The sequence below is a fragment of the Crocodylus siamensis genome, chromosome 1 (genome assembly GCF_052110815.1).
Source record: "Crocodylus siamensis isolate JL-2025a chromosome 1, ASM5211081v1, whole genome shotgun sequence".
NCBI lineage: Eukaryota > Metazoa > Chordata > Crocodylia > Crocodylidae > Crocodylus > Crocodylus siamensis.
In genome coordinates, this window is record NC_143395.1 from 71,571,097 (window position 1) to 71,588,374 (window position 17,278).

At 42.9% G+C, this 17,278-nt stretch overlaps 2 protein-coding genes across 3 annotated transcripts in view; both read right to left on the reverse strand.

Moving 5' to 3' along the window:
• The window catches only part of LOC149872918 (gamma-aminobutyric acid receptor subunit rho-2), an 82,914-nt gene extending 74,407 nt beyond the window's left edge, over positions 1-8,507 (reverse strand). The window contains exon 1 of the mRNA XM_090036562.1: positions 6,664-8,507. Coding sequence (XP_089892688.1) covers positions 6,664-6,851 — 188 coding nt within the window. The 5' untranslated portion in view covers positions 6,852-8,507. The remainder of the gene's footprint in view (positions 1-6,663) is intronic.
• Positions 8,508-8,762: 255 nt separating this feature from the next.
• UBE2J1 (ubiquitin conjugating enzyme E2 J1) overlaps positions 8,763-17,278 on the reverse strand; it is a 39,801-nt gene continuing 31,285 nt past the window's right edge. For both annotated transcript variants that reach the window (XM_090036584.1, XM_090036575.1), the window contains exon 8: positions 8,763-10,335. In XM_090036584.1, coding sequence (XP_089892710.1) covers positions 10,066-10,335 — 270 coding nt within the window. In that variant the 3' untranslated portion in view covers positions 8,763-10,065. The remainder of the gene's footprint in view (positions 10,336-17,278) is intronic.

Genomic DNA, 17,278 nt, shown 5'->3' on the forward strand with positions numbered 1-17,278 from the left:
GTCAATTAATGGAAGAATTGTCACATAACCAGTGGCTGCTTATGCAAAATATCTTTAAAGGAACAATGTTCTGAGTCCTAGCAGGGGTGGCTCCAAGGGGGTGCAGTCGCACCTCCCTTTGATTTCTGGTCCACCCAAAATTTAAAACCAGCTTCCTGACAGTAGCAGCAGCATTTCTGCTCAGGCACCACTAAGGAAGTCAAATAATTTTTTGGTTCATTATTATCTACCTGATTCCTTCTAAACTGCCAGAGAGTTTATGGGACACAAAGCAATACAGCTTTTTATCTACACAAGACACGGACTTAGTATTTGTTTATACAAGTACTAAATGACTGCGCAGTAGCCAGAGTTACTGTGCAGTAGCATTGCCAAACAGCTTTTACATGATGCTGACTGCGCAGTAGCATTGCATCATGTTTCCTGCTATGCAATACTATGAGCTGCTGCACAGTCAGCACCTTGGGTAGATGAGGTCACGTTGAACTAAACTGTACACAGGTAGTCAAAGGGCCAGACCCAGACTGGTCAGCTCAGGATATGCACTTAGAGGCTGCAACACCCAACAATTAGGTGCCTGGCCCTGCAAAAAAGATGGAATTGGGTTGCGCACATAGCAAATCTGCAAGTGACACTGGGAGGGTGGGGTTGCAGACACTATGGAAGGTAGGATTAGGACTCAAAATGACCTTGATAAACTACAGAACTGGTCTGAAAGCAATCAAATGAAATTTGGGAAGAACTAATGAGAAGACTTCCACTTAAGACAGAACAACAGAACAACCACATGCACAAATACAGATGGGGAATGATTGGCTAAACTAAAGTACTGCAGAAAAGGATCTGGGGGTTACTGTTTACCATAAACTGAATATAAGTTAATAGTGTGTGCTCCTCTGCAACAAAGACCAACACCACACTGGGCTATATTTACCTGAGTGTCACTTGTAAGCCAAGAGAACTGATTCTTTCACTCTGTTCGGTACTGATGAGGTCTCACCTGGCACACTGTGCCCAATTTTAGGCCCTTCACATCAAGAAAGGCATAGACAAATTAGAGTCCAGAGCGAAGGAACAAAATTAATTAGAAGCCAGGGAAACATGACTTATGAGAAAAGACTTAAAGAACTGGGATTATTCTGGAGAAGTGAAGATTGAACAGGGATTTGATAAGTCTTCAGATACCCAAGGAGTAGTTATGAAGAGGATGGAGATGGACTATACTCTCTGGCTGCAGGGGCAGGATTGGGAACAACAATCTTCAATTTCAACAAGGGAAATCTAGGTTGGATATTACAAGGAATCATCTTACTATGGGGGTAGTCAAGTATTAGAATGAGCTACCCAGACCCTCCTTGGATAGTCTTTTAAGAGCAGGTTAGACAAATACTTGACTAAGATGGTTTAGCCAGGAATGATCCTGCCTTGACCAGGGGGTTCAAACAGATGTCTTCCTCAGATCCCTGCCAGTCCTCCTTTTCTATGATTTATGAAAAGAGCAATCCAAGGGCTTAGGTGCATAGGATCCCCATACAGTCAATGAGGACAATTTAGAGTATGAGATTGATAAATTATACCAAGTTATAAGCGGTGGAGAGCATCTGACATCATGGATAAGTTAAGTGCTCTGTGATAAATGTTTCTGCTCTTATCCCAGATAAGTGGAAGCTAATTGTAGTTATTTAGCCTTGTTTAATTCAGGAGTAAACTGGCCCAGCTTAGCTTTCACTTACTGGATGGACAGATGAAATGGCTACACAGAGCAGATGGCATGCAGAAAGCTCTGTTTTAACACATTATAATTTGTTCACTTGTTCATATTCTCAGGTGCTTTGAAGAGCTATTCCAGAGCTAGATGCCCATTCAGGGACTGTTTAGGACAGGGGTTCTCAAGCTTTATCATAGTGAGCCTCACTGAACTATGAAAAAAAAAAAAGTCTGTGCCTCCCCATAGCTTCATCGTATTTTGGACTGTTGCATTTTGCTAGAACCTCTGCTGCTGCTCTCTCTTCAGTTTGGGTTGTACACTTTTCCCCTTTGTCACAAAACTATCCATTTCTCATTTAAGCTGTTTCTCACCAAGTATACTGCATGTTTTTAGAATATTTGTAATTTAATTTAAAAAAAATATCGTCTCAATTTACATGTGTTTACATAGTATATATAGAGGTGATTGCATAATAGAACAAAATAAAGTCTTACTCTTGTATATTGTATGGGGAGGTAGGCCTGGTTGGGAGGGTTTCATAGATTTCATAGACATTAGGGCTGGAAGGGACCTCGGGAGATCATCGAGTCCAGCCCCCTGCCCAAAGGGCAGGTGAAGGGACCCGGAAGATCATCGAGTCCAGCCCCCCGCCCAAAGGGCAGGAAGTCAGCTGGGTCATAGGATCCAGGGGATCCCCAGTTTGTGTGGGGAGATTGTGGGTGTGGGATTTGTGGAGTGTGTGGGGGGGTGTACATGTGCCCCCCCCATGGCACAGTCCCCACTGTGGCAGCAGCAGCAGGGGACAGGCCCTTGGGGCACTCATGGCCCATGCAGGTAGAGCCCTTCAATGGCACATCTCTGGTCAGCTCCAGAAGCTGCACATGGTGGCAGGGAGTGGGGCCAGGCCAGCCCAGTTCCATTGCGGAGGGCTCCCAGCGGCTCACGTGCAGCTCTTGGGACTCCCACACCACCAGGAGGAAGCCCCACACAATGGAGCCAGAGACCTGGCCCACTCTCTGCCATCACGTGCAGCTGTCGGGATCCCATCAGGAAGCAGGGTGCAGGGCCAAGCAAGTCTGGCTCCATCATGCAGGGCTCCCTGCAACTTCCAGTAGAGTCCTGGTTGGATTCTGCACTTTTGCCACCCCACTGGGCATAAGCCCCATACTTTGAGCTCCACACTCCCGCCAGCCCCAGTCTTACACTCCACAATTTGCACCCCAGCCAGCTGCAGCTTTTCCCCCACTCGCTCCCCCTTCCTTATCTGCTGCCCAGGGCACTGCCCTCTCTACAAAAAAAGACTCACAGCTCACACCTCCCTTGACATACTGCCATGCCTCCCCAGGAAGGTCCACCTCAGTCTGAGAGCCACTGATTTAGAATAGTGAGCCAATCTGAATCTCTGTCCCCAAGTTGCTGTTCCCAGATACCTAACATGAGGGCCTGGGGTGTGATTTGTGGAGGTGCTGAGTACCCACAGCAGTAATTAAAGTTAATAGGGGTAGTGCTTAAATATATAGAGCAGGGACAGTCAGCAATTTATGGCCAGTGGGCTGGATGCAGGCCACCATGTGGGACTTTAGCAGTGGGTGCTCGTCTCATGCTGCTGTGCAGACAAGCAGTAGTGGTGGCTGGGTCTTAGCACCCATCCATCCCACTGCCTCCAACCCAAGGTGGGTCATTCCAGCCCACAGCAGGAGAAGGTTGGCTACTCCCAATGTAGAAAATTATATTCCAAGTGCCATGAAAAGTTAGACCCAGTCATTTCAAATTGGGCACCCACATTTATTCTATGTTTGTATCTTAATCTCTCTGTCCCTCAAATCCCCGTCTATAACATGAAGATAACGTCACCCCCTCACTTCACAAAAATATATGAATGCTTGTCCCATGCTTAGATACTACAGTGGTGGGCAGCATAGAAAAGTGTGAGGAAATTAATAATTCTGTCTTCAGAGCAGGATCCAAAGCATGTAGTAAATAAGACAGATGCCGCTCAGTAATGGGGAACACAAACTCTTGCCTATGTATCCTTAGTAAACCCCCATTCTATGCACTGAATGAGACCTTGTAGGGGAAAAAAGCATGTGATCAGGCCTTTGAAGAATGTAGTATCGTAATGCATACAGAGAAGGTGTAGCTGAACAGTTACACTATTCTGGCATTTCCTAACTGTTGGATCCTCCTCTTTGCCTGCTAATCATGTGGTTTCAGGAGAGGTGTGCACCTGTAAATGTTTTTAATTACAAAACAATGGAATCAACCATGAGCTAACACCTAAAATACAGAACCAAGAATCTCTGGGTCTCAGCTTATCCATTTTTAATATTCATTCACCTCACCAGTTTTTGAAGATCAATTCAAATTAATAAAAACAATTTAAGATTCTTAAATAAAATATATAAAATAATCAAACAGAAAATTAGAGCAAAAAAGATTTTTTGTATAGCTCACTGCAGTCAATAGAAAGATTACTATTAATTTAAATGGACTTTGCATCTGGGCCTTTATACCACCTTAAATATTTAAGAGAAAGCAAGAGTTAAATTTATTTTTCCAACAAAGACTCTAATAGATGAAAATATTTTCTCTTAGCTAATGTAGTTAGAAAAAATATAAAGCCAAATCTGTGATGCGGTTAGAAAAATATGAAATAAAGATACTTCTTATAGGAGTGTGGATCTGACATAGAAACTGAGTTTCATTGACTTTTTGTTTCATTTGACATTCCCTTTGCCTGAAGCAAAATTGTCTTGCATTATCCAGTTCTCATATGTTTGGAGACAACAAGGTTTTTAAAATAAAAAGAAATAATCAGGAATGTTTAAGATAGAGTTATTGTTTTATTCTGCATTGAACAATTGTTCAACAACTGTTTCAATATGGGGGACTATACATATAGAAAGGTTTAGAGATAAAAATAAATATGGATTCCCATGTCAGGTTTCTACAAAAAAAACAACGAACAAAACAAAACCTGCCTTTTATCTTTTTAAAAATAAATAGATTAATATTGCTGGAGTGGAAAAAGTAAGATGACAGAGATAATGGTCTATGCTAACAAATTTAATTACTGGTGCTTCTCTATTATTTGGAGAGATAGACAAAGTAGTAGCACATTACACTTCTGCCATACAATTACTTTTCACTGTGGGATGCCTTGTTATACATTACTAATTCATAAACTGAAAAATACCAATTGCTTTCTATAATGCAGTATAGCTATATATTTATCAAACAAAATGTTTAACAATGCCTTGAATTCTCCATTATCACCACTTTGCAAAAGGCAGTAAGGATTATAGAAAATGTTTATTCTAATACATATAAAAATAATTGAAGAGAAATGTAATGATCATGACTTATAAACCCTTAAAGTAGCAGTGTCCTTGGAAAGAGAAATCTTCCAAACAAAAGAATGTATGCTGGAGACTTATGCTACTCCAAGTTCAAGGTAAGAGTATTCAATCATGTAAAAGAAAGGACTGCTTGGAAACTGATTATTATATTTCACAAGAACTTTGAAAAGAAAGCCTATTTATAAATACTTCTCACAATAAGGAACAGATCCTGCTGCTTTACAAGACAGTGGGCAAAACTACTTTTGGATAAAATGTTTCAGGATCAGGCTCCAAATTACAGAAGATTTCTGTTGCTAAAATATTTTTTTATATTTTGCATTGAAAGACCATACTAGCCCCTACCTGGTGTTGGTTCTTTTGCAGGACATTTTAAATGCAAAATGTTAACTGAATCACAGAACTTTTTGTAAATAAAAATAAGATTCATATTAAGTGCTTTATTAAACAAAACATTACGAAAGTTTAGAGTGAAAGTGATTCCATTTAATAAGATGGATAGGCTCAAATTTGTTTCCAGTTTTAGCCTAACAAAACAATCGAGAGATATAATTATTACTGAATGATATAAAACTCCGTCCAAAAAAGAATAGAGCACTTCAGGCTACTTGGCAAGTTTGGATAATTAACTTTTCTAATATTAATATACCGCCACATCTCAGTACTATTAAATACAATAAGCTTGACTTGGACCTTTAGCTTCTTGGTGCACATTTGCCTTTATTAATATAACACAGTTATTTTAGTTTCCAAATAATTTTCCAAAATTTACCTATACAACATCAATCAAGTCCTATGCATGATAATAGAAAGAAACATAAATTATCAGAAAATTATATGCATTTCGCAGGTGAATTTGCATAGCAGAGACATTTAAACAGCAGCATTTGAACTAGAATGTTTTATTGCTGGGAAGATATTGAAATGTGAGTTTGCTCATCCTGTTCAGTATCTTCCTTCAGTTCTTTCTGTAGCTACAGTATTTGTGCACATGTCTAAGACTATATTGAACAAGGAACAACCAATGGGGTATGTTACCCATGACAGCTACTAGAAACATGACTCATTACAGTTAAAGCTGAAAATAGCAGCAGAGATAGCTTACGGTTATTGAGAAAAATCATAAGAGCATTTTCCATATGCAACTACAATAGATGTATTTTAAACGCGCACGTGCGCGCACACGCACACACAGCATGTTCTCTGCTCTGTATCTAGTTCACCAAAGCAGCGCTTCTCAAAAGTGGGTTGCAAGAATATATGACAGGGTCATGAACAAACTTTAAAAATGGATCAACAAACTTTAAAAATGGATTCTCTTTTAAAAAGGAGATTAATGTGGGAAACCGTGGCTTTTCCCTTGCAAGCTGGCTGAGTTCCAGCTGGCAAGGGGCTGCTTGGGGCCCCTTCTGCCCCATTCACCCACCCCTTGGCTCTCACACCCAGGGGCTGGGGGCAGCAGGTTGGGAGTGAGGGGCACTGGATCAATATTTACAAATGGGTCCCAATACAAAAAAGGCTGAAAACCACTGCACTAGAGCATCTGAAGTAAGGAAAAAAAAAAGAAGTGTCTCATAGATTTTTAAGGCTCCTTACCTTACTCTTTGAGACTCCAGCTGACCTGCCCATCGTCGCCTCCGATGTTTTCTGCTCTCCACAAGAAGGACCAAGCAAAAGATGAATAAAATGAGTTTTCCAAAATAAGGCATTTTATGGGAAAGTGTGATGAGACACTCTGCACTCCAATAACCTCCTGCAGTACAAGTCCACTTAGGTTTCAACATTGAATCAGCTATAATTCCAGGATCCTGTGTTTGTCAGAGTGATCATTGTTAGAAACACCGCTTTACTGATCTAATGTTTTAGACAGGCTTTCCAGGGCTTCTTACTCCAAGCGCTTCCTTCATTGCTGCTTCGTGATTGGCCATTACTCATCAAGTCTGCCCTGTCAAATGACATTCCCACTGGGTCCTAAAGGAGATGGTTGTCAAAATCCATTATATAAAAAGACTGCAATTCCACATGCCAGCTTTTTGCTCAAGCCACTAATCTCAGAGCCGCACTACCCTTCTGCCAGGCTGTTTTTGTTGCTTCTCTTCATTAAGGATCCCAGGGATGTTTATTATAGCATGCCTTTTTCAAACAGGGAGCTGTCTGGATACTGTGCATTTATTAGGATAGAATAAACATATTGTAAGCCGCTGAACTTTTCTGGATAGAGCAAGATATAAAACTAGACGACAACAACAACGAGCCATTACTTGCGCAAGTAAACATTTGCAGGATTGGACCTTTCACCTGTTACAATATTTTGAAATAAATATGAAAAGTTACAACAGCTTTTTTAAATATAATAATGAGGTGGTTTCAGATGCCTGTTTGAAGTTGATTATTTACTAACTGTAAATAACATCTTGCCCTTACCTTTGTGCTGAGGGTTTGTTCAGCAGCAGCAGCAAGGATGTTCTGCCACACAAGGGTTGGAGTAAGGTTTGGTTAGCACCCTTTGTCTCCCTGGCAACATACTGGACTATTATGCACAGTGCACATCTCCCAAGGGAACAATCCGCAAAACCGTCCTTAGGAACCTTTCTTCCTCATAGCCCTCCTCTCTTTGACCAGGTTTGCAGCAGGTACATTCAAACAATGTTACCAACCAGGACAAAAAAACAACAACCCACTTTCTTTAAAATCTATAGACCTCATGTCAAAAAACAAACAAAAAAGCGAGCACATTCTGATCAGGTATCCAGGCAGAAATGAAAGTTCACATTTCATAAGATTTCACAGAGGGATCAATAGATGGAAAACCCTGGGCAGGCAGTTCTTAGGTGGTAAGGAGTTTTTGCAGGCTAAGAATTGTTTGCGATTCTAATTTTTTTTTTTTTTTAGAATTTTTTTTTGTTTTTTTTTTTTTTGCAAAAATCTTGTCGGGCTAATAAAATATATCACTTTTAAAAGAAACATACTTTTACTTGTTTTACTAAGGGGTAGGGGCATCAAAGATCCAACCTGTGGCCCACAGAGCTTTTTCATCTGGGCCTCAGCTGCCCATGGGGCTTGGAGTGGACCTGCTCTGTGCCAATCCTGCTGCCTGCTCCACCCAGTCTGGGATGCACTTCACACATGGTGTTCTCTCAGCCAGTCTGTGGTCCCAATAATCACAGCTCATTCATCTGGCCCACCTGACCTGATGAGTTGGACACCCTGCTACAGAGGACCAGAGTATGACCTCCTTCCAGACTTGAAAACTGTAGTATAGGAGTCAGCAACCTATGGGTTTTGGTGGCATTTGGCAGCAGTCATTTTCCCCTACTGCCACAGCAAATCGCGCTGGCTGTGGATACCCTCTCCAAGCTCCTCAGGGGAAAAGTGGTAGTAGTGCATGCTTTCACTGTGCCACCATGGGGAAAGGCAGTAGGTGTCAGGAGTGGCAGCAACAAGGCCCTAGCACCTGCCCTCCTGGTTCTGACCCAAACTCCATCACTCCAGCCTACCAACGGCTGTAGTAGAAGATTTAAATAAGCAAGTGCTGAGTGATCTGGATGTTCTACATACTTTTAAATGTTTAATTAAAACAAGAATGCTTCGATGTATGTACAGTAAGACAGCAATAAGTCACAATAATCATCAAGCGACCCATTTCCAAATTTTGCAAGTTTTAAAATCACGTCACATAATGAAATACATGTTCGTTAATTTTCAAAAATGGAAGTTTTACTTATTTGTATACATCAGCATATACTACATTTTGTAAAATGAGAGTTGATTACAGCACAGAATATATTTTTCCTGAGAAACAGAGTAAAATTCAGGCTTTAATGAGCACTAGCAGATATGCAAATTTGCAAGTCTCTCTCGTGTCTTAAATGAAGTTTTAGACTGTATCAATTACACCTGTACACTCAAAGTGATCACCCCATTGCTTCTATTTGTAAAAAACAAACAAACAAAAACACACCCCCCACTGAAAAGGAAGCATCATAAATGCTTTGATCTTTATATTAGTAGGATACTTAGAGTTACTGATTTTTAAAGCTCTCTCTTGCAGTTCTGCACCAAGATAAAAGAAACTAAATGGTGTGCCAGTCAATGAGGTTTGGTTTACAACAACACATACTCAAGGAACTCATGAATACTTCTCAAGCTTGCCCGAGTATTGCAAAGTTTCAGCATGAAAAATTTTAAATTCTTTTCAGTAAATAAAACTGCATATGAAACAATGCAATTTGTATAGCTATGAAATAATTAAAAGACAATAGCTCTGGGTAAATAATTATATTACATATTTATAACTATTGCAATAATAATAGTTATATATAACATCTTCAAATTTAAAAAAGTAAGATATACAGTTGAAAGTATGAGAAGACGACATTCAAATCTTGAATAAGATTATCCAATCTAACTTTCAAAGAAATTAAAAACAAAAAATGAAGCAAACACTTTTCTGGCCCCTTTTTGCCACAGAAAGTACAATTTCCTACACTTTTCCTATCCCACCTCCCCCCCAAAAAATGATTTTTGATAAATAAAAGTGGTTACAAGACCTCTCCCTACTCAATTAAGGGTTCACTCAAAGCAAACAGACCACATTTCATCTTAAAAGCCCTTCTCCAAGGTAAGTTTATGTTAGCTTAGATAGGGTGACTATCTATCTGTACTTCTTTTTCACAAAGAAAAAATATAAAGTCTCATTTTTAACTGTCTCCTTTAGCCAGTAAATGTTAGCCTTACATATTCTCTTAATATTCAACCAATTCTTTCTCCATGTGTAAAGGGGTTGTTCACAGATCATTAACAGTTGTTAGTATTCATACAAATGTCAAGGTTTGCCCTTCTTATAAAGTAATGTACCCTAAAAGGCATATTAACATTCATCAGGATTTAAGAGTAAATACGAAAAGTAATCTTTTGTAAACAGTTCTCATGTCATGCCCAGTACAGAATGTTTAATGAAGCATTCAAGTCACTTCTCTTAAGACAAAAAAAACCCCCTTATAACTCAAATATGCGCTCATTGGCCAGATATATCCGTCGGAATATAAGTGCTGCCAATGCTAAAGTCAGAAGAACGATCAAAACAGTTGAACCAGTGTGGCTTGTGTTAACTCTTGGTTGCTGGACCCGATTAAAGTCAGTTGAAGATGGTGCCCTTCTTTGACTCTGTTGGTGGGCCCGGCGCTGGCGAGGGCTCATGGAGGTATTACTGGATACAGGTTGGGCATGCTCATGATTGGCTGTTGCAGAGTTGTTCTGATTTTCAGACTAAAGAGGTGGAAAGATGAATATTAGGGTTTTTTTAATGCAAGAATGCATGTAAAACTAGCAAGCTACTATATTTAAAAACAAAGCCTATTGTCAAACAATTTGGAGATCCAAAGACAGCTACTAGGGGTGTGTGAAGTGGACCCTATTTGATTCGGATTCGGCCTGAATCAGAGACAGTGATTAGATTCATTGATTTGGATCACTGTCCCTGATTCGATTTGGCTGAATCTCAAGATTCAATGCTGATCTACTTTTGTCAGAGTTAAAAATGCAATTTAAGTGACAGAGAATATTTCTCCAAAACTGAAAAAAGTATCAAACAATTGTTGAGTTATCTATTATTTAGAGTTACCTTGATTTGAAATGTTGTGTTATCTAATGTTTGCTTGGGTCACCATACCGCAAAAATAGCCCTAGTAACTCTCAAGATTTTCCAGTGGTTAATGCCCCTTGAGAATTCAGGTGTCAGCTGTATTTGAAGAAAACCAGTTGTAACCGTTACAATGAAACCAAATTATTACTGATTTGGCCCGATTCCATCTCTTGTTAATGCCAACAAAGTGCGTGTTTTGTTTTGCTTTGTTTTTTGCCACTGAATTCAGCAGAAAAAAGGACAAAGCACTGGGTATCCGCATACACATACCCATTGCCCTCTACTGGTTAGATGTAGTTCAAAAAGAATCAGGCTATTTCCATAAGCAACAGCTAACAATTTTCTTCAGTTGAAGCCATAATGGCCTTTAATTTTGACACTGAAGGACCAGTTTCTTTCTTAGCTTAGCAAGAAGGTTTTACTGGGTGGAAGTGATCATGTGTCCACATTTAAGGTTACAACCACAGTCCCAATTTGATTTGATCTTTTTACAACTTTGAAGATACCTCAAGCTTTCAAATCTGTGAAGTTATGTCTCTGACAACCAGTAAAACTTGATTTTTAAAAAGACGATTCAGCATTCCTAAAATGTAAAACACTTTAAACATTTTTTTTTTGCAGTATTTGATGTTTTAGTGCCCCACAGTCTGTTCAATAAACTCATCTGACACCAAATATAATGAGTAGGCATTTAACTTTAACATTAATTACAGATAATTTTCAGGTGCAGGATTTTTTTTTTCTTTAAAGGGATGCAATTCTTTGTCAATAAAGCAGGCAGAAATTAAAGCCATTAGGCAGGATAAAAGTATTTCTCAATTCCCAAACTGACCAGGGGCTATTTTGAAAAAGTGAAAGAAAAACACAGAACCAGAATAAATTACTCCTTCCCTCCCCCACCACAATGCTCCCTAGCAAGTTTCAGCAAACCCTTTTTCTAAGCTGAAACAAGTGTTAGGTGACTTCCAAAAGTGTCATAGGAAAATTGTTGCGGAACTAAAAATAAACTTGATAGGGGATTAATCTGTTGCTTGGCTCTCTGACCACAGCATCTCTTGGCAGGGGACTTGCTGGGGTGGGATGGGCTTCATCTCTCTCCTGAAGGCAAGCATGTCTTCTCTTCCAGGTTGGCTGACCTCATACAGCGAGCTTTAAACTAGCCTCGCCAGGGGAGGGGGCCGCAGGAAGACAAGGAGATGCCATCTGAGCAAGACAAGTGACAAAGGCAAGGAGTGCTAAGATAAGGAATGGGGGCTCAGACAGTCTCCCTAATCGGGGGGTGGCACACAGTCTTGCAAGGCCTTAAATGCCTATATACCAATGCTCGCAGTATGGGGAATAAACAGGAGGAACTCGCCCTCAGAACAGCTACTTCAAACCCAGATGTCATAGGGCTAACAGAAACATGGTGGGATTCATCCCACAACGGGGCAGTTAGCATTAGGGGCTATAGGCTTTACAGGCGGGCTAGAGAAGGAATGAAAGGTGGGGGTGTGGCGCTCTGTCAAGGAGCACTACGCATCCTCTGTCAGCAGAATGGGGTCAGAGGAAGGGCAGACTGAAGTGCTCTGGGTCAAGATTCAAAGGGGCCATAGGGAGAGCGATTTGACGGTGGGGGTCTACTACAGACCCCCCAACCAAGGGGAGGAGCTGGACCAGGAATTTTCGGGCCAGCTTGCAGAGGCACTTAAGGCAAGGGATGTAGTTGCCATGGGTGATTTTAATTACCCGGACATCTGCCAGGAGGAACAGTCAGCCAGGTCGGACCATTCCAGGAGGTTCCTGGCTGAGATACAGGACCTCCACTTAATTCAGGAGGTGCACAGCCCCACCAGAAGAAATGCCCTGTTGGATCTGGTCCTGGTCAGGGGCCTCCAGGTTCTTGACCACCTGGGCAATAGCAATCATCGCTTGCTGGAATTCACCATCCACCGCAGGGTGTCAAGGGCCTGCAGCAAGACGGTAGCCCTAGACTTCAAGAGGGCCAACTTCAATGAGTTGAGGAGATTAGTGGGAGAGGTACTGGGGTTCTTGAGAGCAGGGGAACTCAGTGCCCAAGATGAGCAGTCATTCCTTAAGAAGAAGGTACTCAGGGCACAAGGGGTGTCCATCCCAATAAGAAGCAAGGGGGGCAAGAGTGCCCGAAAGCCCCCCTGGCTCACTAAGGGCATCCAGGAATACCCAATTACCAAAAAGGCGGCAGCACCTCCCTTCCACTGGGTTTACATCTCCAAAGAGGAGTATACCTCTTCTGCTCGGGCCTGTAGGGGGGCTGTCAGGAAAACTAAGGCAGACATAGAGCTAGGACTAGCGTCCAAGATCAAGGATAATAAAAAGTCCTTTTTCAAATATATAGGGAGGATGAAGAAGGCACCGGGTAATGTGGGCCCCTGCAAAATACGCTGGGCAATCTGGTGGTTGTGCCAGAGGAGAAAGCGGAACTCTTCAACCAATTCTTCACCTCTGTTTTCTTGTGCAGGGACCAGGACTTCCCCACTGTGATGCAAAATGGACTCGAGGGAAATACCTCCAGACCTCAGGTTGGGGAGGACCGGGTTAGAGAGCTTCTGGAGGGGCTGGACATGTTCAAGTCAGCGGGTCCAGATGCTCTCCACCCCAGGGTGTTGAGGGAGCTAGCTGGGGTTATTGCAGGGCCCTTGGCATGGCTTTATGAGCACTCGTGGTGCTCGGGCCAGGTGCCAGATGATTGGAAGATAGCCAACATGGTCCCCATCTTCAAAAAAGGGAAGAGAGAGGACCCGGGCAACCACAGGCCCGTCAGTCTTACCTCAATCCTAGGGAAACTCTTTGAGAAGATCCTCAAGGAGCACATCTGTGTTGGGCCAGCTTCAGGGATGATGCTCAAGGGCAACCAGCACGGTTTCATTAGGGGCAGACCAACCTGACTGCCTTTTATGATCAGGTCACAAAAGCAACGGATGCAGGTGTCACTGTGGACATAGCCTTTCTAGACTCAGCAAGGCCTTTGGCACCGTCTCCCACCCCATCCTCATTAAAAAACTAGGCAACTGTGGCATTGATGCCTACACAGTCAGATGGATTGCAGATTGGCTCAAGGGTCGTACTCAGAGGTGGTGAATCTGGGGGGAAGTGGGCAGCGGAGTCCCCCAGGGCTCGGTCCTTGGGCCTGCGCTGTTCAATTTCTTCATCAGCAATTTGGACAATGGGGTGAAATGCAACCTGTTTAAATTTGCTGATGATACCAAAATTTGGGGCGAGGTGAGCATGCTAGTAGGGAGGGAAAGATTGCAGCAAGATCTGGATAGGTTACAGGGGTGGGCTAACATAAACAGGATGCGTTTCAATACTGACAAGTGCAGGGTGCTGCACTTGGGCAGCAGAAACCAGCAGCACGCTTATAGAATGGGAAACTCCCTTCTTGAGAGCATGGAGGCAAAAAGGGATCTTGGAGTCATTATTGACTCCAAGACGAACATGGGCCGACAATGCGAGGTCACGGTTGGCAAGGCTAACCGGACCTTGTCGTGCATCCACAGGTGCATCTGTAGCAGGGCCAAGGAGGTGATCCTCCCCCTCTATGCAACACTGGTCAGGCCACAGCTGGAGTACTGTGTCCAGTTCCGTGCGCCCCACTTCAGGAGGGATGTGGACAACACTGAGAGGGTCCAGAGGAGAGCAATGCGCATGATCCGAAGGCAACAGGGCAGACCCTACAATGAGAGAATGCGGGACCTGAACCTGTTCAGCCTTCACAAGAGAAGGCTGAGGGGGGACCTGGTGACTGTCTATAAACTCACTAGGGGGGACCAGGAGGGTTTGGGAGAGACAGCACCCCCTGGCATAACAAGGAATAAGAGACACAAGTTACTGGACAGTAGGTTTAGATTAGACATCCGCAAGAACTACTTCACAGTTAGGGCGGCTAGGAGCTGGAACCAACTTCCAAGGGAAGCGGTGCTGGCTCCTACCCTGGAGGTCTTTAAGAAGACGCTTGATGCCTACCTGGCTGGACTAATTTGAGTCCAGTTTTTCTCCCGCCCAGGCTGGGGGTCAGACTTGAAGATCTACAAGGTCCCTTCCGACCCTACTTCTATGATTCTATGAAAAACCAAGAAGTTCTACAATATGCCTGGTTACTTTGGAGAACTGTAGTAGTGGGCTATTAACACATCTCTGTTTTCGATATTTAAAGACTGCAAGACAGCAGATAAGTGTGCAAAGCATCATATTAATAACTGATTGTTTAAAAAAAAAATATCAATGGAAGAGTGTGGGAGAAGCCTGTTGCTTTAAATCTCTTCCTCATTCTAACCAGTTGTTTAGGAGGGGATTTTCCTACAGGTCTGCAAATATGGTTTTTGCTAGCCCTACTTATTACTCAAATTTGTTTAGAGAAAGGAAATCCAAAAGTCAGGCCACAGGATGGCAAACACTTTTAATTGATATGTCCACATGTCTAAGCACAGCCTTGGTACTTCAACCACTGCAACTATTCAAAGTGTATAGAAATGGAGAGGAGTGTCAACCATATTTATGCTTCACATATGTCCTCTGCTCCAACCCATGGAAGGACCTAAACTGAATATTGTGTGTATGAAAATCCAAAAGATTCCCTGTTCCAAGTCCTGGGGTCCTCCCACTGAGTACTCTGAGCAGACATCCTCCTACCTAACTCTCCCAGCCTGTCACTGGCATCATAACTGGCTGAGGTGCAGGCACTCACAACCCTTACCTGCCATGCTGCCACCGTTTGCCTGCCTCTGGATTGCAACAAAGAACCAGTAATGTAATTATTTGCATTTATTCAACAATTTGCCTGTCAGCTTTGGACACTTGCTTAAGCAAGTCTGCTGGATAAGAGCTGCAGATACCTGCAACACAACCACATTTTTTCCTGTGTTGCATCATAAACTGTTATGAAATGGAATTTCTGACCTTTTGCTTCTTTCTTGTTGTCAAGAGGAAAATTGATTTTCCAGCAACAGAATTTTCCATCAGAAAATCATGCTCCCTTGGAAAATTATTCACTACCTGAAGTAGTATAAAATCAGGCTTATGTAGCCACATAGCAGGTGTTTGCATTTTTACAGAAATGTAAGGTTCCCGACAAAGCCCAGCAATCAAAGTGAGTACTGGGTGCATAAAGGGAAGAGGAAGGAGTCAATTATTACCAGGGATCATGGTTTTCTCTGTTGGAAAAAAAATATAAATAAATAAATAAAATCACAAATTCTCTGATAAACACCCCAAAATCCGTGATTAAAATAAAAACAGGCCTATACAATGTTTTATTGATATATTTACAATTTTAAAGCAATTTGAAAGCCTACCAGTGCCTCAACCACTATAATAAAATAAATTCTAAATACCTATACAATTTTAACATTTGATTTGGGGTTGTTTTTTTTTTTAAAAATCATGGAAAAATCAGAGTTCCCCTTGCCCCCTTCGCTCACCAGGACACAGGTCCAGGCCCCTCACTCCCAAGACAAAGCCCCCCAACCCTGTTAGTGTCCCTCACTCCCTAACCACAGCCCTCCCCGCCCCCCAGTCCTGCCAGAGGGGTCCCCAGCTGCCAGAGCTACAGCCCCCTGCCTCCTACAGCAGCGCCCAAGCCCCAGTTGTCACCCATGGGAGGTGGCAGGTGCTGCAGCCTGAGTGGGGAGAAAAGCGCAGAGCCCAGCTCCCCCTGCCCTGTGGGCAGGGCAGGCTGAGCAGAGAGCCCATCAGGGCGGGTAGGCTGTCCACTGTGAGTTAGGATTCCCTGCCCTGCTGCCTGCCCCCAGAGCCTCCACAGCAAAGCAGGTGGGACCTGGTGCAGCAGGGCAGAATGGGACCAGACAGGGAAGCTCATTGCCGCTGTAAGCCATGCACTGCCTTGGCAAAGTGTCCCCGGCCCACCCAGTAGCAGTGAAGACACAAACCTGCACCGCGGCTCCCACTGCTGCCAGGTGGACAGGGGGGTGCTTCTCCAGGATAGCACAGAGCTTGCAGTGGCAACGAGTCTCCTTGTTTGGCCCCACTCTGCCCTGCCACACCGGGTCCCGACCATGCTTCATGCATTTGCTCAGATAGATGCCAATGGAGTTGGCTTTTCCCACTTCTTCCTACTCAACATTGCCACTCCACAGTCCCAGGTAATGTCTGACTGACACTGAAGTCACCAAGGAGAATGATCTTGTCCTCCCAGACAGTATTAGTCAAAGTTTGAGTAGAAATGCTCTTTGACATCATAGTCAGCATCAAGCATTGAGGCATATACACTGTTGATGTTGGCATACTGGTTGTTGCTGAGCTTAAGGACAGAGGATCAGAAGACGTTCATTAATCCCCATAGGGAGCTCTGTAAATTGTCTGGTGGGCTGATTCTTGATAGCAAAACTGATGCATAAATGCATCTGTCCTAGACCAGTTTCCACTTCTAGAAGGTCCTAAGCCATCTGTCCTAGGCCAGTTTCCACTTCTAGAAGCTTCCACCCTCTTCCCTCAGCTGATCCTCATCCAGTCATCTCATCTCACTTGGAGCTACCACACTGATGTTGCATCTTGCTAGTTCCCTGGAGATGATGGCAGTTCTTTCTAGTC